Raw genomic sequence first — 25,884 nt, forward strand, 5'->3', positions numbered from 1 at the left:
AGGCTGTGTGTTCCCACCTTTCCTGGGTACCAGGAAACCAGTACCCCTTGAAGACAAAGGTATTTTGTTTGTAATAGGATGTATTCATTTTTTGTGTGCTTTATTTCAAGACCCTGACTAAGAGCATGAAGGAACATCTTGTGAATCTCAGAATCAGGGGCACCAAGCCCAATCTAAAGACAGAGCAGGGGCTCTAGGAGAAGCAGGGGCAGGAAATGGCTGTGGGTGAGAGTGTGGGTCAGTCTTCGTAGAAGTTCCCAGAGTTCTGGGGGCGCCTGGGTGGCGCAGTCGGTTAAGCGTCCGACTTCAGCCAGGTCACGATCTCGAGGTCCGTGAGTTCGAGCCCCGCGTCGGGCTCTGGGCTGATGGCTCGGAGCCTGGAGCCTGTTTCCGATTCTGTGTCTCCCTCTCTCTCTGCCCCTCCCCCGTTCATGCTCTGTCTCTCTCTGTCCCAAAAATAAATAAACGTTGAAAAAAAAAAAAAAGAAGTTCCCAGAGTTCTGGTCCTGAGATGTACTTCTGTGTAACTTCTCTATTAGTTCAGGCTTACTCAGACAGCGGGGGTAAGATAATCTCCCAACCCATCATTATACTTTTCTGAAAACACATTGTATCACTCAAACAAGCTTTGGCTTTGGTAAGAGGGTATCTAAGTTCAGAGCTCACCCAGGAGCTGTGAACTGTTCTTTGCAGACATGACAAGAAGGCATGCATTACAGCACACTTTCTAGGTGGCATGGAGTCTCAGAAGAATCAAGCCCTTCTCAAAACAGACTGGGAAAAAGCCCCTCAGTAGAGGAAGGGAGGTCTCTCCTACTGGCCAATTTCACCTGTTAAGTAGGCACAGAACAGCATCATTTCCTGAGCTTTGCTCTCAAAATTAAACACACTTTTTAAAGACAGCAAAATAACCCCAAGTACAACTGGGATGTTTAATCTTAATTTCCTTATGTAGATCACCTGGCTTTTCATTACAACTGGTCAAGTATATGGGAAATAGCCCCATTCGATAGAAATATGCCACACACATCATCAAGGCTATTCAAGTCCCTACAACACAGTATGTGTGCGCACACGCAAAGTAAAGAGGGACTAGTTTTGCCTCGGGCCGTTCTAGGTAGCCTGGCTCCTGGTGAGCTGGCCTGTGTACCTGCTGCCTCTAGCTATCCTCTGTGGCACTGCCCTCCTTGTCCAGTGCCCACACTCCACCCCATTAAAGTCAGAGTCCCCTCTCTCATTCCCTGACCTTAGCTGCTTTTGAGAAGCATGTTATGAAATTATTCCTGTTAAGGTATAAATAAAAAATATGCTACCTGTCCTATACAGATCCTTATGTGTTGAATAAGAGTTGTTTAAAGAGAAGTGTTTGGACCAAATTTCTCTAATGATAGAATTTTAGGCAAAACAGTTAAGTGAATTCCACTTTCCTTTTTTTTTTATTTTAATTTTTAATAGATCAAGAAGTTCATCACTCCCATTCAGCAGTTCCTAGGGGCTTTGATGCTGTCATACATGATTCCAGAAATACCAAGAATCTTCTTAATCTCAGTGACCGTCTTTAACACCAACGACAAGAATCTCTCTGCCAGATGGTGCAGGTGTACCAATCAGGAAATCACTAGTAATAAAGGCTCAAATAGCCTCAGATCTCGGGCATGAAGGCTGCTTCTAATGTGCGTTCTGATGGAAATGTAACGGTGTCCAAATCACCAGGCAAGAAACCCTTTTCCACACCCTTCCAATCTCATCACACAGACCATTTCCTACTTCATCTGTTTCACAAACTGACTTGGCCTCTTGCGTGGGGCTGAGATGGACCCTGCATTTGCAGAAAGGGGAGGTTAATGTTGATATAATGATACAGAAAGCCCAACTCCTCAACCTGTCAGTTCACCTGGATCAGAACCAAACTGGTCTGTGGAGGATGAAGGGCCCCTCCTCATCCATTTCTGGTCAGCATTTACTTAGAAAGGGGACACTCATTATCCCCAGCTGTCTGTCTAAACCAAAGTGGGAGAGGGTGTGGGAAAAGTCAGCTGCAGGACATTCCTGAGACTTCTCCGTAGAGGCCCAAAGCTTAAAGCCTAGAATTTCCAAGCATGCCCAAAAGCACTTAATAGTCAGTGTCTGTAAAACCTTCCTAAAAATAACAGCTTCACAGAACTGAGCTCTTACGCTGTTGAAAAAGGCCTCTCTGCTTCGGTTCCACCCAAGATAAGGGCCTCTGTAAGAATAAAAGCATGTGTCAAGATAAAAATTAAAGTGATCCCACAGGGACAGAAACCAGTTCTTCACAACCAAGTACCCAAGAGGCCAAGAAAAGAACTTGTAAGGGCATCCATCCCCCAGACATGGTCAACATCACAGGCTCAGATAGATGTGTTTCTAAATTGATGTTTCTTTACACTGGTGTTTCTAGAACCAGCCTGACCATAAGAACTACCTGGAAGCTTTGTTTAAAAGCTATAGGTCCCCAGGATCTACTCCAGCCTTATCAAGTCAAAACCTCAGGGGAGAGGTCTGAGAACATCTATACATTCTAGCCAGCTAGCCCAGCAGAATATCAAGCAAGTTTCATAAAAAAATGCTCCAAATAAAGTAAGAGGTAACTTTTTACAAAACTCTGTAATTACATTAACTGAAGTTACAGGGCCTATGAGAAAATGCAGGTTTAATTAAAGAAAGGTAAAGCCTTCTTTATCTAGTTAAAATTATGGAATATACTCAACATGCAGTGAGGAAATCAATTTAACTAAAACTTAGCAAAAACAAAACCTGCCCTTTAGCTTAATCGTATCTCACCTAAGAGACCCTCCAGAACGTCCCTGCCCTAAGGACTACGGGGAAACACTGTGCAGCTGCTCCTGGTGGCCATTATGGGTCCTAAGGACAGTGACTAGGCTCAGGGCCCTTGGTCTCATCCCAATAGAGGCCAGCCCTAGGTAGCAGGCAACCAATTCTAAGTCAGACCCCACAGATGCCTCCTGGTTATCAGACTGTACAGGTTTTAGCCTCCAGCTGACTAGTCCACAGTCTTATCCACGACCCACCTTTGTGTGAGCCTGGCTACATGGAACCAGCAGCATGAGCGTGGCAGGAAGCTTGCTAGAAATACAGAATCCCAGTCCCCACGTGGGCCTGCTGAATCCAAATCTACATCTTAACAAGGTCCCAGGTCATTCTTGCACACACTGAAATTTGAGTGTTTTACCCCCACCTGTGGAACACCCAGGTCATCAGCCCACCCGCTTATGCTCCAGATTCTCAGAGGCCTTCTGCCCTCACACTCTTGTCAGTCTTGGTTTGTCTTGGGACCAAACCACCATCAACAGGGTCCAATGACTAATCTGACAATCCAAAGCCTGACTTTTCAGTAGTTAGAAAGAGGCAGTAAGTACTGATCATCTCTTACATTCTGAAATAGGGAGCCCATTACCATAAATCAATAGAGACAATCCAAAGTCAAACAATACCACGGAATGCTGGCTCTTTTGGTTCCAACACAGTGTTAATGAGGGCAAGGTCACAAGCATGATTAGCTTCCTCTGTATCTTGGCAATGACTCCAACCCTCTAACCTCTGGCCGCCTACAAAGGCTGACACACCCCTGGTTACAAAGAAGACGCAGAAGAATGACATGGGGAGGTCTAACAGAGCAGTACCAGTAAATAACTCAAAGAACTTCAATGACTGATGAGCAGAATGTGTCGAGGAACACAACACGCAGCCCAGAGGGATGGCTGACATGGCAGATGACCAGGTCAGAATTCAGAATTATCTGGACAGAAACAGGAAGTCCCATGGTCAAGATTTAAAAAAAATCAAACACACATATATAAGCAAGAGGAATCTAACATGATGGCACTTCTCATTTTAAAATGTTTTAAGGGGCGCCTGGGTGGCTCAGTCGGTTAAGCATCCGACTTCAGCTCAGGTCACGATCTCGTGGTCCGTGAGTTCGAGCCCCGCGTCGGGCTCTGGGCTGATGGCTCAGAGCCTGGAGCCTGCTTCCCATTCTGTGTCTCCCTCTCTCTCTGCCCCACCCCCGTTCATGCTCTCTCTCTGTCTCAAAAATAAATGTTAAAAAAAAATCTTTTTTTAAATAATAAATAAAAAAAATAAAATGTTTTAAAACATGCCAGTTGTGTTGACTAATACACCTGCTGAGAAAGCTAACCAATTTACTGTTAGGGTCCACCAGTCTGGTTTCCAGACCAAGGAAGTAGTGGTCCCTCTGCAGCATAGCTGATAAGACTATCCTAAACAGGCCCCCAGCCACCTGTCCACACAGATGAACACACAACCTATCACACTTTTTCATCACCACTACCAATTGTGTTCTTATAATAAAGTGTGGCCTCCTTACCGGGCTATAGCTCTTTTAGGCCCTGAGTTATAGTTTAAACATTCCACACATCAGCTTAGCTCCTTCGAAGCTGTCGTTTCTTTACTAATAGAGAAAAGAACTATAGGCCTAAGCACCATCTCGAAAAAACACATAAACAGACAGGACAACCTAAGCACACTCATTTACCGAAAGGATTCAGATCAAAAAGACCTACCATCGCCTGTTTAAGCCAGCACACTATGCTACCTAGTACAGCATAAATCCATGCAGAATTAGTAATTAGGCCAGTAAATTATGAGCTTCTAGTACAGAAGAACCTTGAAAGGACTACTATAAAAATGAGCAAATGACAGAGTAGGTATCTGTTTAGACATACTTCTATGTGGGATCATCATCTAGGAATAGACAGCCATTACAAAAATTGGATGTGATTTTAGACTGTTTTTAAAGATGTGACCCATGTTTTTTTTAAGTCTGTATTGAATACCCAAGTAATAGTCATTTATAAAGACAAAAACACTGCTTACTGGTACAGCTTGCAGTTCCCAGACTATCCATTATTTTTAATTCCAGAATATTTGGTCTCTACAAGCAAGAGGGAAAAAAAAAAAAAGGAGTTGAAAATTGTTAAGAGGTTAATTTGTCCTCAATATGTATGTGCTATGCACCACTTACCTAAAGATTAAACAACCCTACTGTCCGTGCAGTTACAACCATCCTTAAACAACTGGCTAACTGCCTGAAAACTGGAAAACAACATGTGAAATCCAGCCCAACTGCAGCCTGTCCCAGGAGAAGGGAAGCTTGAACCCCAGGTGCCCTTGACAGCACAGCTCAGTGTGGAAAGAAAGAAAATGCTGAACGAAAGAATCAGTAGAGGAAAAAGAGCCCCTCTAATTTTCCAGGCATGTGCAGGGGTTGCTGCTAAAGGGATATTTAAGATCTCACTGCTGGTTTGGGTTGTACTGAACACTGAAACAATTTTTAAAAAGAAAGAATCCCAACATGTCAGTATAGCACATATTTAATTCAGTACTTATCAGATTTGATTCAAGACTTCTTATCAGACAGCCATTTACACACCTAGATGTATAAGTGAAACACCTCTCAAATCACATTTACAATGTTTATAAAAACGTACAAAATATACACTAAGGAGTCGGCTTCTGTATAGTTCTGAGAGAGCTGTCCCACTCTGGCTGTGGGTCACAGCACCTAATCACGGTTGTATTCCCTAGCCTCCCAGTATGAGCAACTACAGTTATAGCAAATGCGAATTTTAATTCTTTTTAAAGACAAAAACCTCCTTTACAATGGATGCACCACAGTTGTAAGGAGAGGTACGGTGTTGTGGCGAACATGTTTACACACACACACACACACACACACACACACACACACACAGACCCACCAACTCTTTTGCTCTGGTTTTAAAAGTAACAAGCTATTGGGGCGCCTGGATGCCTCAGTTGGTTAAGCATCTGACTCATGATTTCAGCTCAGGCCATGATCTCATGGTTGTGAGATCAAGCCCCACATCAGGCTCTGCACTGGGCATGAGGCCTGCTTGAGATTCTCCATTTCCCCACACCCCTCTGCCCCTTCCCCACTCTCTCTCAAAATAAATCAATACACGTTAAAAAAAATTAATAAAAAAGTAACTGCTATTTACAGAAAATCTGAAAATATTACAGAAAACAGAAAAATAAAGAAAATAACTAGTCACTTGTAATCACCAGACCAAGGCGAACAGTTAAAATTTTAGTCTACATCCTTTGAGTCTGTCTATGGCTACCATCTTTCCTTCCGATGGCACCCCAGTTAAGCAGGCAAGGGTGAGGGGAGATGTTCTTGGTCATTACACAGACTGACAATCATTAGTCACCCCCACTGGCCTTACCCTAGATCCACAGCCGTAAGGGGAGTAATAGCTGTGCACAAATCAAATAGCATGCCTGCAATTTAACAAGCATTCACTGGGGTCTATTTTGCACACTTTTAATTATTTCACAAATGAATGAAATTCATAGTAACAGCAATAGCCCTGGAGGGCCAGATGGTAACTTCAAAAAAAGAAGGTGGATAAGCCTCTCCTTCGTGGACATGAAAACAAAAGTTAGTTCTCACAATATAAGGTCTCATGGCACCTATGGATTCGGAGGCTTCTCCTTTGTCTTGTAGACAGCCGCCTTCTCCCCGTGTCTTCTCCCGGGAAAGCCTGACCACCCTCTTTAAGGGGAGAAAATTAGTGTTGGGGAGAAAGGGTGTATGGAGCATTTGGAAATAAAGACCTGGGAACCCCAAATGTGTGTGGAGCTCCCTACCAGCAATCCAGGGATGGCTGCAAGTCTGTGCACTTATAGGATGAGAGATATTCAGCCCATAATCAAATATCCTTAGTTCCACAAACAGGGATGCTTTAAAAGGCCACATATTCACTGTTATAACATCCTAGCTTCATACATTAGCCTAGGCTGCAAATCCTCAATGTATTACCCGTAAGTTGCCAAAAGCCAGGAAACCTGGTGACATCATTGAACCATTCTCTGTACATACAGAAGACACAAGGAAAGAACTGCTTTTACAGCTAATGTCACCTCAGTAATTGTTAAACTTTGTTTGCAGTGAACCCGCTGAAACCCTCAATATTCTTCATTCAAATACCATAATTGACTACAGAATTCAGTACTTATTATTTTAGAAACCATGTGAAGAGTTTTAAAAGCGAGTTTGGTTGTGATGTCCTAAATGGAACCGCAACAATTCACCCAAGTAAACACCTCTGTAGTCTTACTCAATTTTGATGAAAGTATTTTTTTAAATAGGGTCCAAAACACCACTTAATCAACAAATGTAGTATCAAATCAAAATCAGAACCTACAGGAGGAAAACTCAAATACACTGAGGCTCTTCCTTCTTAACTGGCAAATCTCAAAGTCAAAGTTGGGAACTTCTCTTGACCTAGCTGACGATATTACAGTTTAACTAAGAAAACACACAGATAACACACCTCTATGTTCAGTACTTTCTAGATGTGCACAAAACTACTTTACTTCCTCAGCAAGTAAAGGTCATCTTACATTTTCTTAAACACAACACATACCTGTGTAATAATCGGTCCAAGCTGCTATAACAAAATACCAGAGACTGGATAATTTAAACAGTATTTATTTCTCGCTGTTCTAGAGGCTGGGAGTCCAAGGTCAAGGCACTGTGAGATTTGGTTCCTGATGAGAACCCTCTTACAGGTTTGCAATGACAGCCTCCTCTCTGTGGTGGAGAGAGAGCTGATGTGCTCTGATCTCTCTTTCTCTTTGGGTAAGGACACTACTCCCACCAGGGAGGTCCAGACTCACGACCTCATCCAAATCTAATCACCTCCCAAAGACCCCACCTCCAAATACCACCATGCTGGGGGTTAGGGTTTCCACATATGAACTTGGAGAAGAACATGGTCTATAACGTATGTGTGCATGTGTGTGTCTGTGTGTCTGTGTTGGGGGAGTGGTAATCAATTTCACCAGTTATACATCCTAGCTACTTAAGTATGTTCACAGCCATTCTACATATATTCCTTTCAATGATCCCAGTTCAAAGTAACATAAACAGATATCACCAGGTCTGTAAAATAACAGTGAGAGACTGGTCATTTAAGGCCAAGGTCAGAGGTTTAATTATCCCAGTGAGGCCTGTTGCAAGGATAAAAGAGAAAAATTCAGTTACAAGTATACAGATCACTCCCATCCTGAGCACTGTTTAGTAAATCTCAACAATCCAGGCAACTACTTGCCACCACTATAAAAACAACTCCATCTTTCATCTCTAATCCAGACTCTCTTCCTGCCCGTGTTTTCAGCTCTCTGCTGGACATCTCTCCCTGGAAGGCTCACAGTTCTGTTCGGGATCCAACTGAACTCATTACTCCATACCATCTCCTCAAATTGAAGTTCCCCACAGTTGTTCACCTCAGTGAATGGTGCCATGACCACACCAGTCACCCTGGACTCCCTCTTGGTGTCCACAACTGAGAGAAGACCCAGGAAGGGTAAGCAGTCTCTCCCAACCTCTCCCTCTCCAAGTCCCTCAAGGATTCCCACACTAGCCTCTCAGCTCAACTTCTGTCCCCACTCTGGTCTCCTTGTCACCCAACCCACCTCATGGCCACCAAGTTCTTTCTAAAGCACTATAAAACAAGTCATTTACCTGCTGCAAATTCTCTTTCAGCCAGCTTTAGAGATGAAGTTCAGGTTCCTCAGCTCAGTACCCAACCCCAGCACCCTCAGGTACTTCCCTCTCGACCTTGCCTCCATACACACGATTACTATCAGAGCCCTACCTGCCTTATACCTTTGCCAGCCTTCTAGACTCCAAACGTGTGATTATTACTGCATCACGTATTAATGTCTTTTTAAAAGTAATAAAAAAGAAAACCAGGAACCAAGTATCCACTCTTCCTTTTCCTCCTTCAGCCACGCCTTATACAGCAAGAGAGAGTGAGGTGTCTCAAGTGCCACACCAGATTCTTCCCTGGGCACACCTGGGTTTTACAGGGTGATGACCAGAAGTGACCTTTAATTCCTTCTTTGTCTTTCTAAGGCTCAGAAATCTCACTTTTGAGAAAGAAACTCTTTGTTTTCATGGCATGTTGGCTGATGGTTCTCCTCACCCACTACCCAAATGGACACAGACTTGTATTAAGCACAGAAGAAATAGTCTCTTTCTCCCTTATCCCGAGGGAGAACCCATAAGCCCGGCTGCCCCCATCACTACCCGCAGCCAGGTCCCTTCCCTCTGAGCAGGCTGGTTTGTGGAAGGGAAGCACGCCCAGTGCTCTGCTTTCCCAGTACAAGCTGTCTGAAATCATAAAAGGAGTTTCCCGGGTTGATGGAGGTCATTTGCACATGGAGTTTGCTTCTCCAACTAGCACGCGTGCACTGGGTGGGAGGAAGCCCGCTCTTGGTTCTCGCTATGTCACCAGAGGCCAGAACAGAGCCCAGCCCATGGGACAGGCTTCATGGATATTTGCTGAATGACAGGATAAAACAGTGGGTGAATGACCAAATAGGCAGTCCTCCTAAGTTAGAAGAGCAGTATACAGTATAGTTGCCCTGCTCAAGAACTAGCGTTTTGCTAAGAACGCCTTTTGTTCACTTAGCCGTTAGATACAACCTTAATAAAAACTGGCCAGTGTATCCTTAATCCCAAAACATGCCTTAACCATTGCTTTTTGGAACAAATTCTAGAGATTGGATATTCACTGTTTATATCTTTCCAAGAGCAGTATGCATGGAGTAAAATGTTGCTTTTAGGATTCCCAAAGAGGCATGCACCTTGCCCACTGCTGGTTTGTTTTTTTTGTTTGTTTGTTTTTGTTCTCTCAAACATGGACCAGAAACCTGAGAACCTGCCATCACAGAGTCAGTGAGGCCTGCAGGTGAACACCCACACCTGTGCTCTTGCCCTCAGAGCCAAACACAGCCTGTGCTACACTCTCCAGAACTGGAGTCCCAGAGAAGGCTGACCACAATGGGCCAAAAGGATGTGGCATGTAAGTTCTAGAAAGATCAAGTGTTTATGCCTGTGGGCTGCCCGAGGCAGGGGTACAGCCTCAGCTCAGGGTCTGCCTGAGGCAGCCACAGCTTACTCTAAATCAGGTATCCATTCCAGCTCTTTGAATGGCACTGCTTTTTCCAGGGCATTTGAAATACTTGACAACCATCATTAACGTTTTCTGAGCACTTAGCAGGAGGCATCACCTAAATCCTATGCAAAAGTAATCCTAGTTAATCTTCAAGGTTAGTCTTTGACTTGCACTCTTACTGCCACCAATTTATAGATACAGAAACCAAGGCTGAGAGAAATTAAATAACTTGTCCAAGGTTCAGATAGTAAGTGGCACCTCTAGGAACTCAACAGTACCAGTCTGGGTCCTCCTGGGGTTTAGCCTCCTCCTTTGTCAATTTAAAGTTAAGAAGCTGTATACAATGTTCATTTAAAAAGACTATATACTTTTCATACATTGTTTCTCTGTCTTCTCCTTTGGAATTTTCCTTCCTGCCCTGCCTGCTCTGTGCAGTGAAATCTCTTTCTTTAATTCATCACTCTACACATCTTTGTAAGCAGGTTCCATCAATTTTGAGCCCATCTACATGCATGAACAGTACACATTACTTTTTCCAGAAGGGATCGCTTTGCTCTCATCCACAAAGAGCCTTTTTCCTAACTAAAGACAAATTACTGGTTCGTGTATCATGATTCAAATTATATTTGAGAATGTTCATTTGCAGTGTAATTATTCTTCCTAATTGGACTGCTCTAAAGACAAATGATTCTCCCTCTCCACCCCCATCATCTCCTGCAACACACCGTGTCTTCTTTCCTGGCATTTTATAAAATGTTCGCCCCACCCTTTGCAAACCACAACCAGACACACTACCTGCTCTCTGTGTGACCACTTGGAAAAAATAGCATTATAACATAATGGTGGTATGACTTCAAACCCCTCAAATATTTCACCAGCATGAGATTTCTGACACAGATTAATAACAAGCCTATCACAGTATGACAGCAAAAAGAAATGGTCATCTTGGGTTTTATTTCTTTTCTCTGTCTTCAAGACATTTAATCTCCCTACTAGCATGTGCTCCCTATCTCCTAAATTTGAAAAGAAGTCGTTTTTTAAAGAACAACAGGAGGAAAGAATCAGAAACACGCAGGAAAGGGCAACGCCAAAGAAATTAGCATCAATCCTGGCTTAAACCTGGCGGGGGTGGAGCTCTCAAGCTCGAGAGGGAAGCAAAAGCAACGTGCCCATGATAAACGGTCCTTCGAACTTGGTTACTCAGGTTTAACTCTCTGGGACCGGGCTCTAACAGTTCCCTTCCCCTTCCCCCTCACACCTCTCCTCCCTCTGGCTCAAACCCACTCTGGTCCACAGGGGCTGCTTTGCGATTTCCAACAGAAGTTCTACTTTCACATGTGGGTCACCGATGGCAACCTCCACGCACGCACACAATCACAGAGAGAAAACGGGAAATACAGGAAATGGTCCGGGGCGGGGGGGGGGGGGGGAGTGAAGATGGGGGTGGGGGATAAGACTTTGTCTTCACTCTCATTTACTCCCACTGAAACGGCTCGCGGACTCCCCTGAAACTCAGGACGCTCCTGGATTAAGAGAAAAGTTGAACGGGATCGAAGAAAAACCCTTTTGCTGTTCTGAATTCAAAGAACACCAGACCACTGAATGGAAGGGAAAAAGGGGGGGGGGGGACTCTGAGCCTAAAAACATCCCGAAACAAGTACACAGTCTCCTCCAGTTCTTTACCCCATCTCATGGGCTCAACCCACCCATCCCAGATGTAGTCTTCCCCACTACACGCCCACCTCCTCCAGCAGGCACCCCAAATCACTGCGCTGCCCACAAAAATGCAGCCCAGATCTGAAAAGCAGCTGACGTCTGTGGCCGGCGTGACCCACACGCCACACACCAGGCCCCACGCGGGCGACCAAGGGGCAACCAGCCAGCGACCCCCACCCCCCGAGGCGCGGTACCAGGCGCGCAGTGCCCGGCGCCGAGCTGCGCCCAAGACCCGTGCGCCCTGGGTGCCCGCGGGAACGGCCGGACGAAGCCCGTCGGTGGCGGCGGGAGAGCTCGGCTCACGCCGGCTTCCCGGCAAGTCGCCGTTCCAGGCACAATTTTTCCACTTCTGCTGCCGGCAGCCGCGGCGGTGAGAGCAGAAACAGCCGATCCCTCCCATTCCCAGCCCCCGACACCCGTCCCAGTCCCGGGGACGGTCCTCTTCCCTCCCGGCGGGTTCCGGGAGCGCGGGAGCGCGGTTTCCCGCGCCAGCCGCCGCGCACACAGCCCCGGCTCCGCCGGCCGCGACGGTTCCGCCAGCGCCCGGGCTGGGTACCCCCTCGCCGGCGCCGCCCGGCCCCACCTGGCCGGGGCTGCGGGCTCTCCCTCCTGCAGCACGCGCGGGGCCCGGCGACTCCAACTCACCCGGCCCGGCTCTGCGTCTCCGGCCCCGAGCTCGCAGCCTTCCCCCGCCGGGGCTTTCCGTTACGCCTCCTCGCAGCCAGCCGCTCCGGGAGGGAGGAGGCGGCGGGAGGAGCGGGCGAGGGAGGGGAGGGGAGAGGAGAGGGTCCCCGGGTGGGGGAGGAGGCGAGGCGAGAGTGCCGAACTCGGCCGCCGCCGGCGGGGCTAGCGAGGAGGAAGGAGAGAGAGGGGCGGGGGCAGAGAAAGAAAAAAGCAGCCGAGCCTCCCTGCCCAGGACCCGGCCCCGCGCCGCAGCCCAGTCACCCTCGCCGCCCGGGTCCCGCTCTCGGGCCGGGCGTCCGGGGGGAGGGGTCGGGGCCCGGGGCTCTCCCGGCGCGGCGCGCGGGCGGGGCGGGGCGGCCGGGGGCTAGGCGGGGGCGGTGGCGGGCCGACGAGGCCCGGCCTCCGGAGGGGAGTGTCCTGCGGGGCCCGGGAGGCTGTTGGCGAAAGGGGATCCCCGGGAGGAGGGGCAGAGGCCCCGGGGCCTGGGAGCGGGTCACTGCGCCCGCCGGGTGGCGGCGGCGGCGGCGCCTCCTGGAATCCTGCGGGGGACCCCGGGGCCGCGGCGGGGAGCCTTCGGGGGGCAGTTTCGGGAAACCGTCTCAGGAGCGCCGGCAATGAGCACGGCGCAGGCGGGGAGCTGCAAAGTCGGAGTCGAGGGTGATAGGCCGGACGCCTTCCGCGGATCGCCGGCCCTGGAGTGCCCAAAGCAGTTCCCCAGGCCGGGGCGGGGAGCGGGAAAACGTCCGTCCGGTGATCCCCGGGGATCCAAAGCGGGAGGGTGGGTTGGGGCTGCCTGGACCCCCATCCTCACCTTCCTCTCCCGGAGAGGAGGCTCCAGGAATAAGTTTCTTTGCCCTGTGATTTTGTAGGTGAGGAAACTGCAAGCCGTCACAAAGAATAATTGTACATAGATAGCTTGGGTTTTGGAACATTCTCCTCTGCCCAAAATACGGTTTCAGGATGAATTCCTAAGTCACTTTAGCCGACAGTCTGAAAAGGCATCCTTGCTGGAGAGGGGACTGATTCCCCTCTGCCACCCCAGAGTGGCACCAAAAACTACAGTTAAATGGCCACGAATTAAGGTGGCAATATTTCTTGTGATTTAAACTTGGGGACGTGGCCGGGCACACCCTTCTTGTCTTTTTTTCCTGTCAGACTTGCTCCTGTCCCCAACTTCTCTGCCTCTGGTCTGGGATACCTGTATCCACCAGTCGCCTGAACTCAGACCCTACCGGTCAATCCGGAACCTCTCTTTCAATGCCATAGCCGCTCCCACTGGATTCTGCATTTTAAGGTCTTCCCACTTGCCCTGTCCTTTCCAAGTCCAAGTCCACCTTCCTGCTTCTCGCTGTTTGGGGGCCTTAATGATCTCAGCGGCCTTGCCCCCCTTCCTTGCTCTGACCCTCTTTGCAGAGGCATCCATCTGCACATGCCCACAGGGTAATGGTTCTAGAGCGCTGCTCAGGCAGGCCACTTCCTGTTTGAAAAGCTCTCCGGAGGCACTTCGCCACAGAAAATCCTGAATTTAAACCTCTTGTGTTCAAACCCGTCCACTTACCCACTCCTCAGAGCCTCACTTGCCAGCTGGGACTCCTTCCCTCCTCCCAGAAGGTTCCATACTGTATCCACTTGGGAGTTGCTGATGCTCTTGCCAGAAATGGAGTGCTCTCTTTTATCTTCTCCCACAGCTAAATCCTACTTATCTTCATTGAACTTGAAGTTTGTAGTACATTTCTTCTATAAAAGGATGTGTGTGTTCTTCCCATTTTGTGAAATCATATGCTAGAAATAACAAGGCTTATGGGGAAAATAGGGTTAGCAACAAACGAGCCCAAATCTATGTAACACTGCAACTGGAACACTAACAAAACAGTAACGGATCCAAAAAACATACTAGCAGAGTTTATGGCCGTGTTAAATGCCTAATAAATATTACGGTAAATATATAGGACTTTACCTTTAAAAAAGGATGCAGGTAACTGATGAAGAGATTGGAAGGAGAGTTGTTTGAGGCTGTTGCATTAGGAAGAGAAGCACAAAACCTAAACATAAGAGGTGAATTCCCCCTTGACAATAAGCCCTCCCAAATTAGAACTCATGGCGAGACCAAAATCCAAAAGAAAGAACACAAGGTGAATGGGCATCAGCCATAGCACTGTGTATTCTCCACAACTGGTGGTCTGCTGTGTTTTTGCTTGTCGCTGCTGTTACTTGGTAGTGCAAAATAGTAAAGCGCTGGGAACAATTGCTTGTGAACCAACACAACCACCCCAGTTTATTAATATCCTTTCCCTACATATCAATCACGAATGAGTTCGTTTGTGTTACGTATATTCTCATTACAGAAACAGGCTGGTAACGGAGGAGACTGGACTTAATTCTACGTTTAGAAATTAGAATATACTTCATTCCACACATCTATCCAGCACCTTACCATGTGCCAGGAACCATTTCAGGCACAGAGGGTGCCTCAGTGAACCAAGAGAAGCACAAACATGTCCGCCCTCATGGGCTGTGGTGAGTACCTAAACGTGGCATCACAGGGTGGTATTACATACTTCATATGTGTGTAATTTAAATTAGTGCCTCATCTACATCTCAATCTCTCTGAAGCCTAGAGTTGAGCTTTATGTTTTTGTATCTTTCAGAATGGCTGACACAGTAAATACCTACTGGGACATGTAAATTAGGAAGTCTACGCTCATTTTATGAATTCACAGGAGAATCGCCTGAGTGATCAGAAAGTAAAGTTTTCTCAGAACTGTGTTTGTTGCGATTTGGGTTAAAATTTCCCCATATAGGATCATTTGGATCCGAAGACTAGAAAAATGACACTTGATGAGAAGGAGAAAATTAACGATGGGAAAGGGAGGGACAACAGAGGAAAGAGATGCTACAATATACAGTTCAAGAAGAAAGTACTTCAGTTTTCTGGAAAAGTAGCTGGAGAAAGAGGGATAATAAGAGGAATTTTGAGATACTGTTAATGCTGCTTCTTTCATGTGCTCCAGCCACATGTTCAAGAAACACTTGATGGGAGACGAGTGAGGAAGAAATTATAAGAAATTAAAGGGTACCTGAAGAGTTTGGTCAAATGACAAGGAGGCCTTAGAAGAAAATAATTATGAGCCACTAGATAGGTCACAAGGTAAAATTATAGTGGTGCCTGGCTAAAATGTTGTGATTCTGAACTTACTTGCCTGTACAAATCACTCATTTCTCTGAACATTATACTCCACCTAATGTAACTTGCATCAACAGGGCTAGGTATTTTTCATGTGCGAACATTTTGTATCCTATTCTGAGTGTGAATCTGCTTGGAATGCAAATAAAATCTGCACTTACAACAGACAGATTTGATATATTTTCATGATTGTCAGCATACTGAATATAGATTAACTTCAAATTTTCCTATTCATCTTCATAAAAACTACCCTCTCAAATCCACCTCCCCCGTGTTTTAGAGATTGATATTCCCTAAACCATGGTCTAGATACACACTCAGAAATCAATGTCTTTTGAAGATCACCTGAAAGATGAAATGATTTAAGCAGAGAATCTCTTCAAGGAAACTAGCAAAATTGCAGTTCACCAAACTGAGATCCTGTGAAAAGTCACAGTCTCTTAAAAACCATCACTATGCGTTTTTACCCATGAATCTAATCATACAAAGAAGTCATCTGAAATTCTAAGAATCCATTTTCCTTAACAAATATGGATGGAGAAAAGGCAGTTTTGAGCACAAAGACTTGAAAAGCTCTCCTGATTAAAAAGGGCTCTGGCCAATTAAAACCAGTGCTCTCATCCACATGAGACAGAGTGGTCTTTTTGGCTACAGAAATTGGCTTGGCCGAAGTATCCAATGGACTCAGCCATATCATAGTTAATTTTCTGCTTCTAACTGGCAGTTTTTAACTCAAAGGTGAACATGACGCTCGTAAATACTAAAGAAATTTCCCCATTTGTACTGAAATCTCATTACCAAGATGCTAGGCTATTTGTTGAATGAGGATAGCAAAATGTCTCCAAGTGAGAACAAATATTACAGATGCAAATCAGCTCATAGGATTTTTCAGTAACTGCATTACAGGAGGGCAGTAGGATCAAGTCAGATATAAAGGGCCAAGAGCTCCTGATAAAGAAAATCTCAATGATTTGTAGAAAACACTTCCTTAGTTTTCACACATGTATTGAGGACACCGTCCACACAGGAGCCAAAGGAAAACATGGTTCTAAAAATACACTGTGGCTAAGTCATAAAAGAAAAGAGCACACAGAACTTTGGGCATTTGCTGTCTTCTGACAAAACTAAAAGTTGTTGGCCACTTTTGTCTTCAAACCACAGCCTCTACCTTGCAGCCTTCCTTTTTTCTGTAAGTGACACAAGGGTTTTAATTTGTCATTGACTTCTCTTAAAGAAGTGCTCTGCTTTCCTGCCTATAGTTCCAAAACTTGATTCCACATGACTAGCAAAACTCAGCTCAAGAAGGTGCTCTGTTCATTTCCTCCTATTATGTCACTGCTACCATAAACAAATCCATCTGGCCCTCATCCAATTGAGATTGCCCCTGAAGTGAGGTGGAAATTTCCATACAGTGAGAATGTTCAACTGCAATATTACTTCATACGTTGCATGTAAATTCAGCAACATTCTTAGCTGCTCAATAACATGCAACTGGTAAATTAAATTCATTCCAAATATTCACCTGCAGACATTTTCCTGGATTACAAACTTTTCTCTGAAGAGGTACAAAATACAAAGAAGCTTGGGGGATTAGCTGTCTTATGGTGTTCATGACAGGCATAAAACCACCCAATGAAAGCATGCTTTAGCCTTTTATTACAACAATGCTGTACATCTGGTCCCTGACTTGTGCTTTATCTTTTCTATTATGAATTATCTGTTGCTCTCAAAACCTCTAAGAGGTAAGATTTTACAATTAGGCTCATTAGTACCTACAATAAAATTTGGAACATTCTCAGTGTTATTCAGTAGCAATGCTGGGATGAGATTTTGAGGAAACCACTGCTGTTTTTTGCAGTGAAGAGGATGCTTGTCCCTAATCTGGACCAGACTGAAAAACCCAATCTCCAAGCTGAAAACCTTGCCTTGAAGGAAAACTTTTCCTTTCCTCTCTTTCAATTGTCTTCTGAAAACAGGAAGTGCAACATGTATATCTATAAAACTAGCAATTGCTGGATACCCTATTTTCACACAGTGCTAGAGTTAGAAGATGCATTATTTTCTATTGGCAATATAATTATTAAGTATTATTGACCATAACATGTATTCTGCCTATCTCCATATGGCCCTGGGGTTACTTGATATTAAAAACAATAGAAGGCAAGGGGTGCCTGGGCGGCTCAGTTGGTGAAGCATCCGATTCTTGGTTTCAGCTCAGGTCATGATCTCACAGTTTGTGAGTTCGAGCCCACTCACTTAGGATTCTCTCTCCCTTTCTCTCTACCCCTCCCTGCACTCTCACTCTCTCTCTCTCCCTAAATAAATAAACTTAAAAAAAATAATAGAAGGCAATAAGTTCTTTTACCAATCTTGACTTACCACAGTTGAGCATTAAATTTAGCTCTGGGCTTCCCAGAGCCAAGGCAAGAATGACATACAATGAATAATACAGTTCTCATGGTCTGGTAAAAGAATCAGAGTTGTTCTTCAAGTTAGACAAACTTTTTCCTGGCATTAACTTCTAAGAGGAATTGAATCATGGGAATCCTTACATAAGAGCCACTGGGCAATCTAAACATCTGGGTGCAGCATCTTCACTGAGAGAAAGCAGTAGACTCGTGCCCTGCAGAGCAGAGAGGGTAAAAAGTTCACAAGAAATGACAGAATTGTCTAGACTGTGTTTCTGTCATGGCTGAAACCGCATTATCTAAACTGAACTCTCTAGATCCTGAGACCCAAAGGATACTGTCCCTGCCCTCCATTAAAAAAAAATTAAAATTAAAATAATAATGAAAAAATGTAAAAGCTTTGTATTAAATGAATTTTGCAAAAAAAATGCCATTACTTCACTGATTTCGTAAATCTTTCTCAGTTATAAACCTTCTATTATTTCACATAGAATGCATTTGACAGCTGTGACCTGTGTTCATTTCAGAACAACCTTGGGAAGGTTTTCAATGAAAAAAGAATTAAGGACAAGGCCAACCCACACAACTAAGACTCGTTCTAGTTTTTCTTCCAACTAAATGGCATTGTGCTATGCTAATTATACAAAATAATGTTCAATCATTTTGAGTCATATAAATGAAACTAACATTAGCTGTGAAATTAAAGTGAGCCAATAAACTAGTTTTTATCGTTGAAAAATGATTTCTCTAAATATCTTGTGAAATGCTGCTTTTAGACAATGGTCTCAAAGTCGTATATATATTAGTATAAGTATAATATAAGTACCTCTTTAATTTTCTGGAGTGTCATGAGAAAAATGTTTGATATTAATGAATTCAAGTACCTCTACTGCCTTCAGATGCAGTTTGTGTTCACTAAGCATGCAGTAATAAAAGCTCCTTGTTATGAAAGATCATGGACTTTGGATTCCTAGGGACTGTGTATAAATACCACTTCCTTCTCCATTGGTTAAAAAAGGATCATAAGCAAGTTACTTTACTTTCACGAACTTTACTTTTCTTGCCTTTTAAATATTTAAAAAAAAATTTTTTTTTGTTTTAAGTAGGCTCCACACCCAATATGGGGCTTGAACTCATGATCCTGAGATCAAGAGTCACATGCTCCACCCACTGAGCCAGCAAAGCACCCCTATTTTTCTTGTCTTTAAGTGAGGATAATGCTACCTATTGCATGGAATTATTATGACTTTACATGATTGTTATTACAATGTGTGTGAAGGTTTCTACCAAAATGCCTAACATATAATAGGTGCCCAACAGATGTTTATTCCCTCCCCTTGACATCCATATTCCTGCAAAAAGAATTTTCTCCAAGTTAAAGAGGCCACTCTTCCAATTTGCCTATTACACAGTTTTCCTATACTGTTTTTTTTTTTTTTTTAATGACATGAAAATCAAAACACTGTGGTACTGGTATAAGCATAGATGGCATAAAATGGAAAGTCCAGAATAAACCCACATTTATGGTCAACTGATTTTCAACAAGGGTGCCAAGACATTTCTGTGGGGAAAGAATAGTTTTTTCAACAAATGGTGCTGGGACAACTGGATATACACTTGCAAAAGAATTAATAGAACCCCTATCTCACAACATAGAAAAAGGTTGCTCAAAGTGGATTAAGACCTAAATATAAGAGTTAAAACTATAAAACTCCTAGAACACAGAGGAGTAAATCTTCATGACCTTGGGTAAGTCAGTAATTTCTTAGATATGATACCAAAATCATAATTAACAAAAGAAAAAATACATAAATTGTACTTCATAAAAACTAAAAACTTTTGTATGATAAGGGGACACTATCAAGAAAGTAGGAAAAAAAACACAGAACTGGTTAAAATATTTGCAAAACAAGTATCTGATTAGGCACCTTATCCAGAATATATAAAGAACTCTTACAAGTCAGTAATAAAAAGACAATCCAATTAAAAAATGGACAAAGGATCTGAATAGATATTTTCCCAAAGAATATATACAAATGGCTAATTAGCACCTGAAAAGATGCTCACCATCATTAGTGATCAGGGAAATGCAAACCAGGAAATGCAAAACCACACTACACGCGCCAGTGTGACTAAAATAAAGAAGCCAGGAGCAAAAGAGCACAAATTGTATGATTCCATATATAGGAAATGTCTAAAATATGCAAATCTGTAGGGAAACAGAAAATAGTTTAGTGTTGCCTAGGGCTGGGGTGGAGGTTGGGGGTAGGAGGAAGTGAGCAGTGACTACTAACGGGTATGGATTTCTTTCGGGGGCCCCAAATATGTTCATAAAATTAGATTGTGGTGATGGTTACACAGCTCTGTGAATACACACTGAAAACTACTGAACTATACACTTGAGACGAGTGAATTTTATGGTATGTGAAATATATCTCAATTTATAAAAAGAAATTAAGAAAAAGGTGATAGGAGAAATGATTCTACTGTCAACAACCAGGAATTATTTTGGCAAACATTTGCTTACTATGTGTAAGGAGGATACAAAGATGATGAAGCATGGGCTTTATACTCAAAGAGCTTAAAATCTAGTGAATGGATACAGTTCAATGAGGATCAATGCATATTTTTTTAAATTTATTTATTTTGAGAGAGAGAGTGGGAGAGAGAGAGAGAGACAGAATGCACAGGGGAGGGACAGAGAGAAAGAGAGAGAGAGAGTCCCAAGCAGGCTCCAGGCTGTCAGCACAGAGCCTGAGGTGGGGCTCAAACTCATGAACCACAAGATCATGACCTGAGCTGAAACCGAGGGTTGGATGGTTAGGGGCTCCTGGGTGACTCAGTCAGTTAAGCATCCAAACATGATCTCGTATCTTGTGGGTTCAAGCCCTGTGTCAAGGTCTGTGCTGACAACTCAGAGCCTGGAGCCTGCTTCCTAGTCTGTGTCTCCCTCTCTCCCTGCCCCTTTCCTGATCACACTCTGTCTTCTTCTCTCTCTCAAAAATAAAACAAAAAATATTAAAAAATTATTTTAGGGGCGCCTGGGTGGCGCAGTCGGTTAAGCGTCCGACTTCAGCCAGGTCACGATCTCGCGGTCCGTGAGTTCGAGCCCCGCGTCGGGCTCTGGGCTGATGGCTCAGAGCCTGGAGCCTGTTTCCGATTCTGTGTCTCCCTCTCTCTTTGCCCCTCCCCCATTCATGCTCCGTCTCTCTCTGTCCCAAAAATAAATAAACGTTGAAAAAAAAATTATTTAAAAAAAAAGAGTTGGACACTTAACCGATTGAGCCACACAGGCACCCCAAGATCAATGCATGTTTTGATCACCAGTGGAACCACAATTAAATAAATAACTGGAATGCATAGTGTTCATCTAATACACACTGCTGAGCACCATGCTAAGCCTGGGGATATAAAGTTTGCATGTTCTAGCCCTCTATAGGCACCCAGCCTTTTGGAGTGATAGAGAACCGTCTAGGTAAAAATGCCATGCTAAAGGTAAGAGCAGGTGCCAAAGAAGCTCATCAGTATTGAAAAACAGTTGGAGAAGGAGAAGAGCATTACAGGAGGTCTTCTGGGGGTGATGACATTGTTTTCAGGAGGGAGCAGGAGTTCATAACGTGAAAAGTAGAAGGCAATCCACTCAGATAAAGGAGACTGCATGCACAAAGGCCCTGAAGACCAGCAAGCACAAGGCTGAAGAACACACACAGAAGAAAAGCAAGAGATGAGAAGAAACTGACTGGGGAGTGGGAGTGGGGGACTCCTATGAGTCCCACTATGAAGTTTATCCCGAGGTCTCCAGGAAGCCGCTAAAAGTTTTCAATCCCAGGATGGTCCAGTCTTGTTGTAGGTTGCTCTGCCTGGAATGGAACTGGGTAAGAGGAGAGGGACTGGATGAGAACAAGACCAGAAGTGGAGAGACCACGCTTCCAGGAGAGTGGGGATGAGGACCTCTATCAGGGCTGATGGTGGGCTCACAGCACCAGCTGGGTGGTCAGTGAAGGAAAACAAGTCAAGGATGGCCTCCAGGTTTCCAGGCCGGGTGGTACATGGCGGGCTGTGTCATCCACAGAGGTAATAAACATGTCATAAGAGATGGATTCCAGTGGAGGTATGGTAAACGTGAGGTGCCCCTCATATGAGTATGTTAGAAGGTGGGGAGGAACAGTAAAGCATCCCCCAAACTGAGAATGCACTCTGAGGCCAGAAAACAAATCAAGTGACTCTGTCCAGTTTACACAGAGTTTTAATCAGGGTAACTTACTTGTGGGGGGGGGGGGCGGTAGGCAGACTGGGCAGAGGACAATCGACGGGAGCTGCATAGTTATTCTCTAAAAAGTCTGGACCTTAGTCTAGATTTTACAGAGCGAGGGGACACACATAAGGGCATTGTCGTGAGATCAGAGGGTTTGCATGTACCTAACTGACAGCTAACCTTTAATCAGATTTCGTGGCACTACCTGTGTGTCAGGAAGGGGAAAACCATCCTATCTCTAACAGATTCCCAGGAGGCCAAAATAAGCCTCCCCCCATTCCTGGCCTTAATGGGTATTTGTAAGGTATGCATGTATATTAATCTTCAGAACACGCAGCTGCAAGAGAGGTCATCAAGTAAACACAAACAAGATAGAGGGCCACAGATGGAATCAGGACTCCTACAGAGTGCAAAGTTGTCGTAGGCCACGGATAGGCAGAACTGGAGCTTCCCTCCTGGAAACATTAAAGACCAGGGTCAAATCCTTCCCTTCGCCACCAGATTGTGGAGTCAGGTCCTGTTATACCTTCCTCAGTACCCGAGTCAAGGGCAAGCCTTCAGGCACTAGAAGACACCAATTTCTCTCTCACTCAGACCATACCAACAATTAGGCCTGAAAAATCTCAGCATACTAAATGCATTCTAACCAAACGAAATATTGTTAACAGGCTGTGGGAAACATTCCCTCAAAAGACTTCACCGTCCAGGTTCTGATGGAGGCTGGGAGACTCTCTAGTTGGGTTGAATCAAATATCATTGTCATTTATTTTGGGGACATGTGAAATGCACCAGTTGTCTAAACTGGCTTTCCTGATAGGCATCATCTTACTAATTAGTTCCACAACTTAATAACAAAAAGAAATTTCCCCTTGTTTCGAGTTGTTCTTTTGCACTTCTGCATACGACTACTTCAGGAGCCTCCATGACTTTATAAACCAGGTAAGGCCTTCACATCCAAATGGAAGTATTGATTCTCAAGTCAAAATAAAGTTTCAGCGCAACTCATAATGCATTTATTGATTGCTGATGGGATCAAAATTAACATGAAAAAATAATCAGTAAAACCATCCTAAAAATAAAGCCGCATCAGAAACAATCTCTGTGTCTTGTAATGTGGGACTCTGTCAGTGCATAGTTCCCTTAGAAACCTGAACTTTCTTTGACCTGGCAGAAAGTAGCCATTTCAGCATAGGATGAAAGACAATATGATATGCCTGTTGAAAAGTAAACAATCGTTCAAAGTGCGTTTTAACCTCAGAGCCCTCAAAAGAAAAAGCAACTACCATGTTTACTGATAACACAAAAGGAATTCAGGAGAAACATTTCAAACTTAGAAAACAAATTGTTAAATCTCTCTTACCCTTTGTCTGAAACTGGCTGTGGTCCAGAAGCATAGATTCTTTCTCTCAGCCCAGCACACTTCCCAAAGCTTCTACGTTCATGACATTGTAAGTGAAGGAAATCTGCCAAAGCCTGAACGTAACAGTGCCAACAACCTGCTAACATTTTTAAAATTTTTTTAAACATTTATTTATTTTTGAGAGACAGAACATGAGTGGGGGAGGGGCAGAGAGAGAGAGACAGACAGACAGACAGACAGAATCCAAAGCAGGCTCCAGGCTCTGAGCTGTCAGTATAGAGCCCGATGTGGGACTCCGAACCCATGAACTAGGAGATCATGACCTGAGCCGAAGTCAGACACTCAACAGACTGACCCACCCAGACGCCCCACCTGCTAATATTTTAATGTAAGAGACTGTGCATTTATTGTGTCCTTCAAGGAACTACCTTGAGAAAATCTCTCATTTTTCAACATTGTAAAATCAAGCCATTTAATAATGTTTGTTTATATGCATAAGTTGAATTTTAATAAATTTATAGTCTTATTATACTTTTTATAACCCAAGTCTCTCAAATCTTCATGGAAATTATTAGCAATAGTATATGGCATCTTACAAAGTATAAATGGCAGCTATGGTGATTCAATTATTATCTCAGGCCATTCTAGGTAGTGGTGAATGAGAGAATTAAATGTTGGTTTCTATTTTTGTGTTTATTGTCCAAGTCCTAAGCAAGCCCAGGATTTAACTGTAGGCCATTTTTCTAATGAAGAACCTAACCAAACATTCTATGTGGCAGTTGGATGGTATGAAAATGCTTTTAGAAGATTCATTTCTAAGTTTTATTTTATTTGTATCTTGAGAGAACTTATGTTAGACTATATCTCTCATTAAGACAAACTCATGATGGAATCATTTGCTGAGTGGGGAGTTCCAGCACAAACCAAGTGTCTAATGACCCAAGTCTTACTCTTCAGTTAATATCTTGTGGTCAATTTATAGGAACCTCTCAAGCAGAAGAGTAAGTTGAACCCTTACCTCACACCATATAAAACAACTCAGAATGGATACAAGACCTAATGTAAGAGCTGAAACTATAAGACTCGTAGAAGAAAACTTGGGAGCAGATCTTCATGAACTTAGATTTGGCGATGGATTATTAACTACGGCACCCACAAGAAACAAACAAAAGATAAATCACACTTTATCAAAATTTAAAACACTTGTGCATCAGAGTACACCATGAAGAAAGTAAAAAGACAACTCACAGAAGGGGAGAAAATATTTGCAAATCATATATCTGATAAGGCTTTAGTATCCAAAACATAAAAATAATTCTTTTAACTCAGTAACAAAAAGACAACCCAAATCAAAATGGGCAAAGGATCTGAATAAACATTTCTCCAAAGAAGACATACAAATGGCCAATAAGCACATAAAAAGATATTCAACATCATTAGTCATTAGGAAAAGGCAAATCAAAACCATAAAGAGATACCACTTTACACCCACTAGGACGGTTATAATTTAAAAAAAAAAAAAAGAAGGAAAACAACAAGTGCTGCCAAGGATACAGAGAAATTGGAATCCTCCTACACTGCTGGCAGGAATGTAAAATGAGGCAGTTGCTTGAGAAAACAGTTTGGCAGTTTCTCAAAAAGTTAAACGTAGGGTTAAAACACGACCCAACAATTCCACTCCTATGTATCTACCTGAGAGAACTGCAAACAGGTGTCCAAACAAAAACTTGTTCAGGAATGTTTATAGCAGTTTTGTTAGTCAAAAAGTAAAAAATAAACCAAATGTCCAAGCTAAACGTGGTATATTCATATAGCATGATATTATTAAGCCAAAAAAGGAATGAAATACTGATACATGCTACAGTATAGATACACGTCAAAAACATTAGGCTAAATGAAAGAAGCCAGACACAAAAGGTCACGGAGGAGTCCAGTTATATGAGATGCCCAGAATAGGCAAACCTATAGAGACAGAAAGCAGATTAGTGGTCACTAGGGGCTTGGGGAGGGGGAAATGGTGAATGATTGCCAATGTGTATGGGATTTCTTTTTGGAGGTGATGAAAATGTCCTGAAATCAGTGGTGGTGGTGGTTGCACAACCTTGTGAATGTACTACGCAAGCCACGGGACAGTAAACTTTAAAACAGTTAAAATGCTGAGTTTTGTGTTTTGTGAATTTTATCTCAAATAAAAAAGCATATTTTCTGAAACCAACAAGTACTGAGTGGGAAGAGTAACATTGTTTTATAATTTTGCAAATCTTTTTTTTTTTTACTTATGACCTAGT

General features: G+C 43.7%; 1 protein-coding gene and 1 long non-coding RNA gene across 8 annotated transcripts in view; one reads left to right on the forward strand and one right to left on the reverse strand.

The window, feature by feature from the left end:
• LHFPL2 (LHFPL tetraspan subfamily member 2) overlaps positions 1 to 23,645 on the reverse strand; it is a 178,049-nt gene extending 154,404 nt beyond the window's left edge. For 4 of the 7 annotated variants that reach the window (XM_030323632.1, XM_030323592.1, XM_030323628.1 and 1 more), the window contains exon 1: positions 12,351 to 12,667. Coding sequence is in view for 2 of the 7 variants with exons in the window: in XM_030323565.1 (XP_030179425.1) it covers positions 23,597 to 23,630 (34 nt within the window). In the remaining 5 variants the exon portion in view is untranslated. Of the gene's footprint in view, positions 1 to 12,288; positions 12,668 to 23,596 lie in introns of those variants that run through there. The other 3 variants (XM_030323565.1, XM_030323554.1, XM_030323583.1) reach the window with 2 other exon arrangements.
• LOC115519727 lies at positions 12,946 to 15,740 on the forward strand. The gene is made up of 3 exons (XR_003970626.1): positions 12,946 to 13,130; positions 14,735 to 14,906; positions 15,038 to 15,740. It is a non-coding gene; the product is annotated as an uncharacterized LOC115519727 (long non-coding RNA).
• Positions 23,646 to 25,884: the final 2,239 nt, after the last annotated feature.

This window comes from Lynx canadensis, chromosome A1 (genome assembly GCF_007474595.2).
Source record: "Lynx canadensis isolate LIC74 chromosome A1, mLynCan4.pri.v2, whole genome shotgun sequence".
In the NCBI taxonomy this organism is placed as follows: Eukaryota; Metazoa; Chordata; class Mammalia; order Carnivora; family Felidae; genus Lynx; species Lynx canadensis.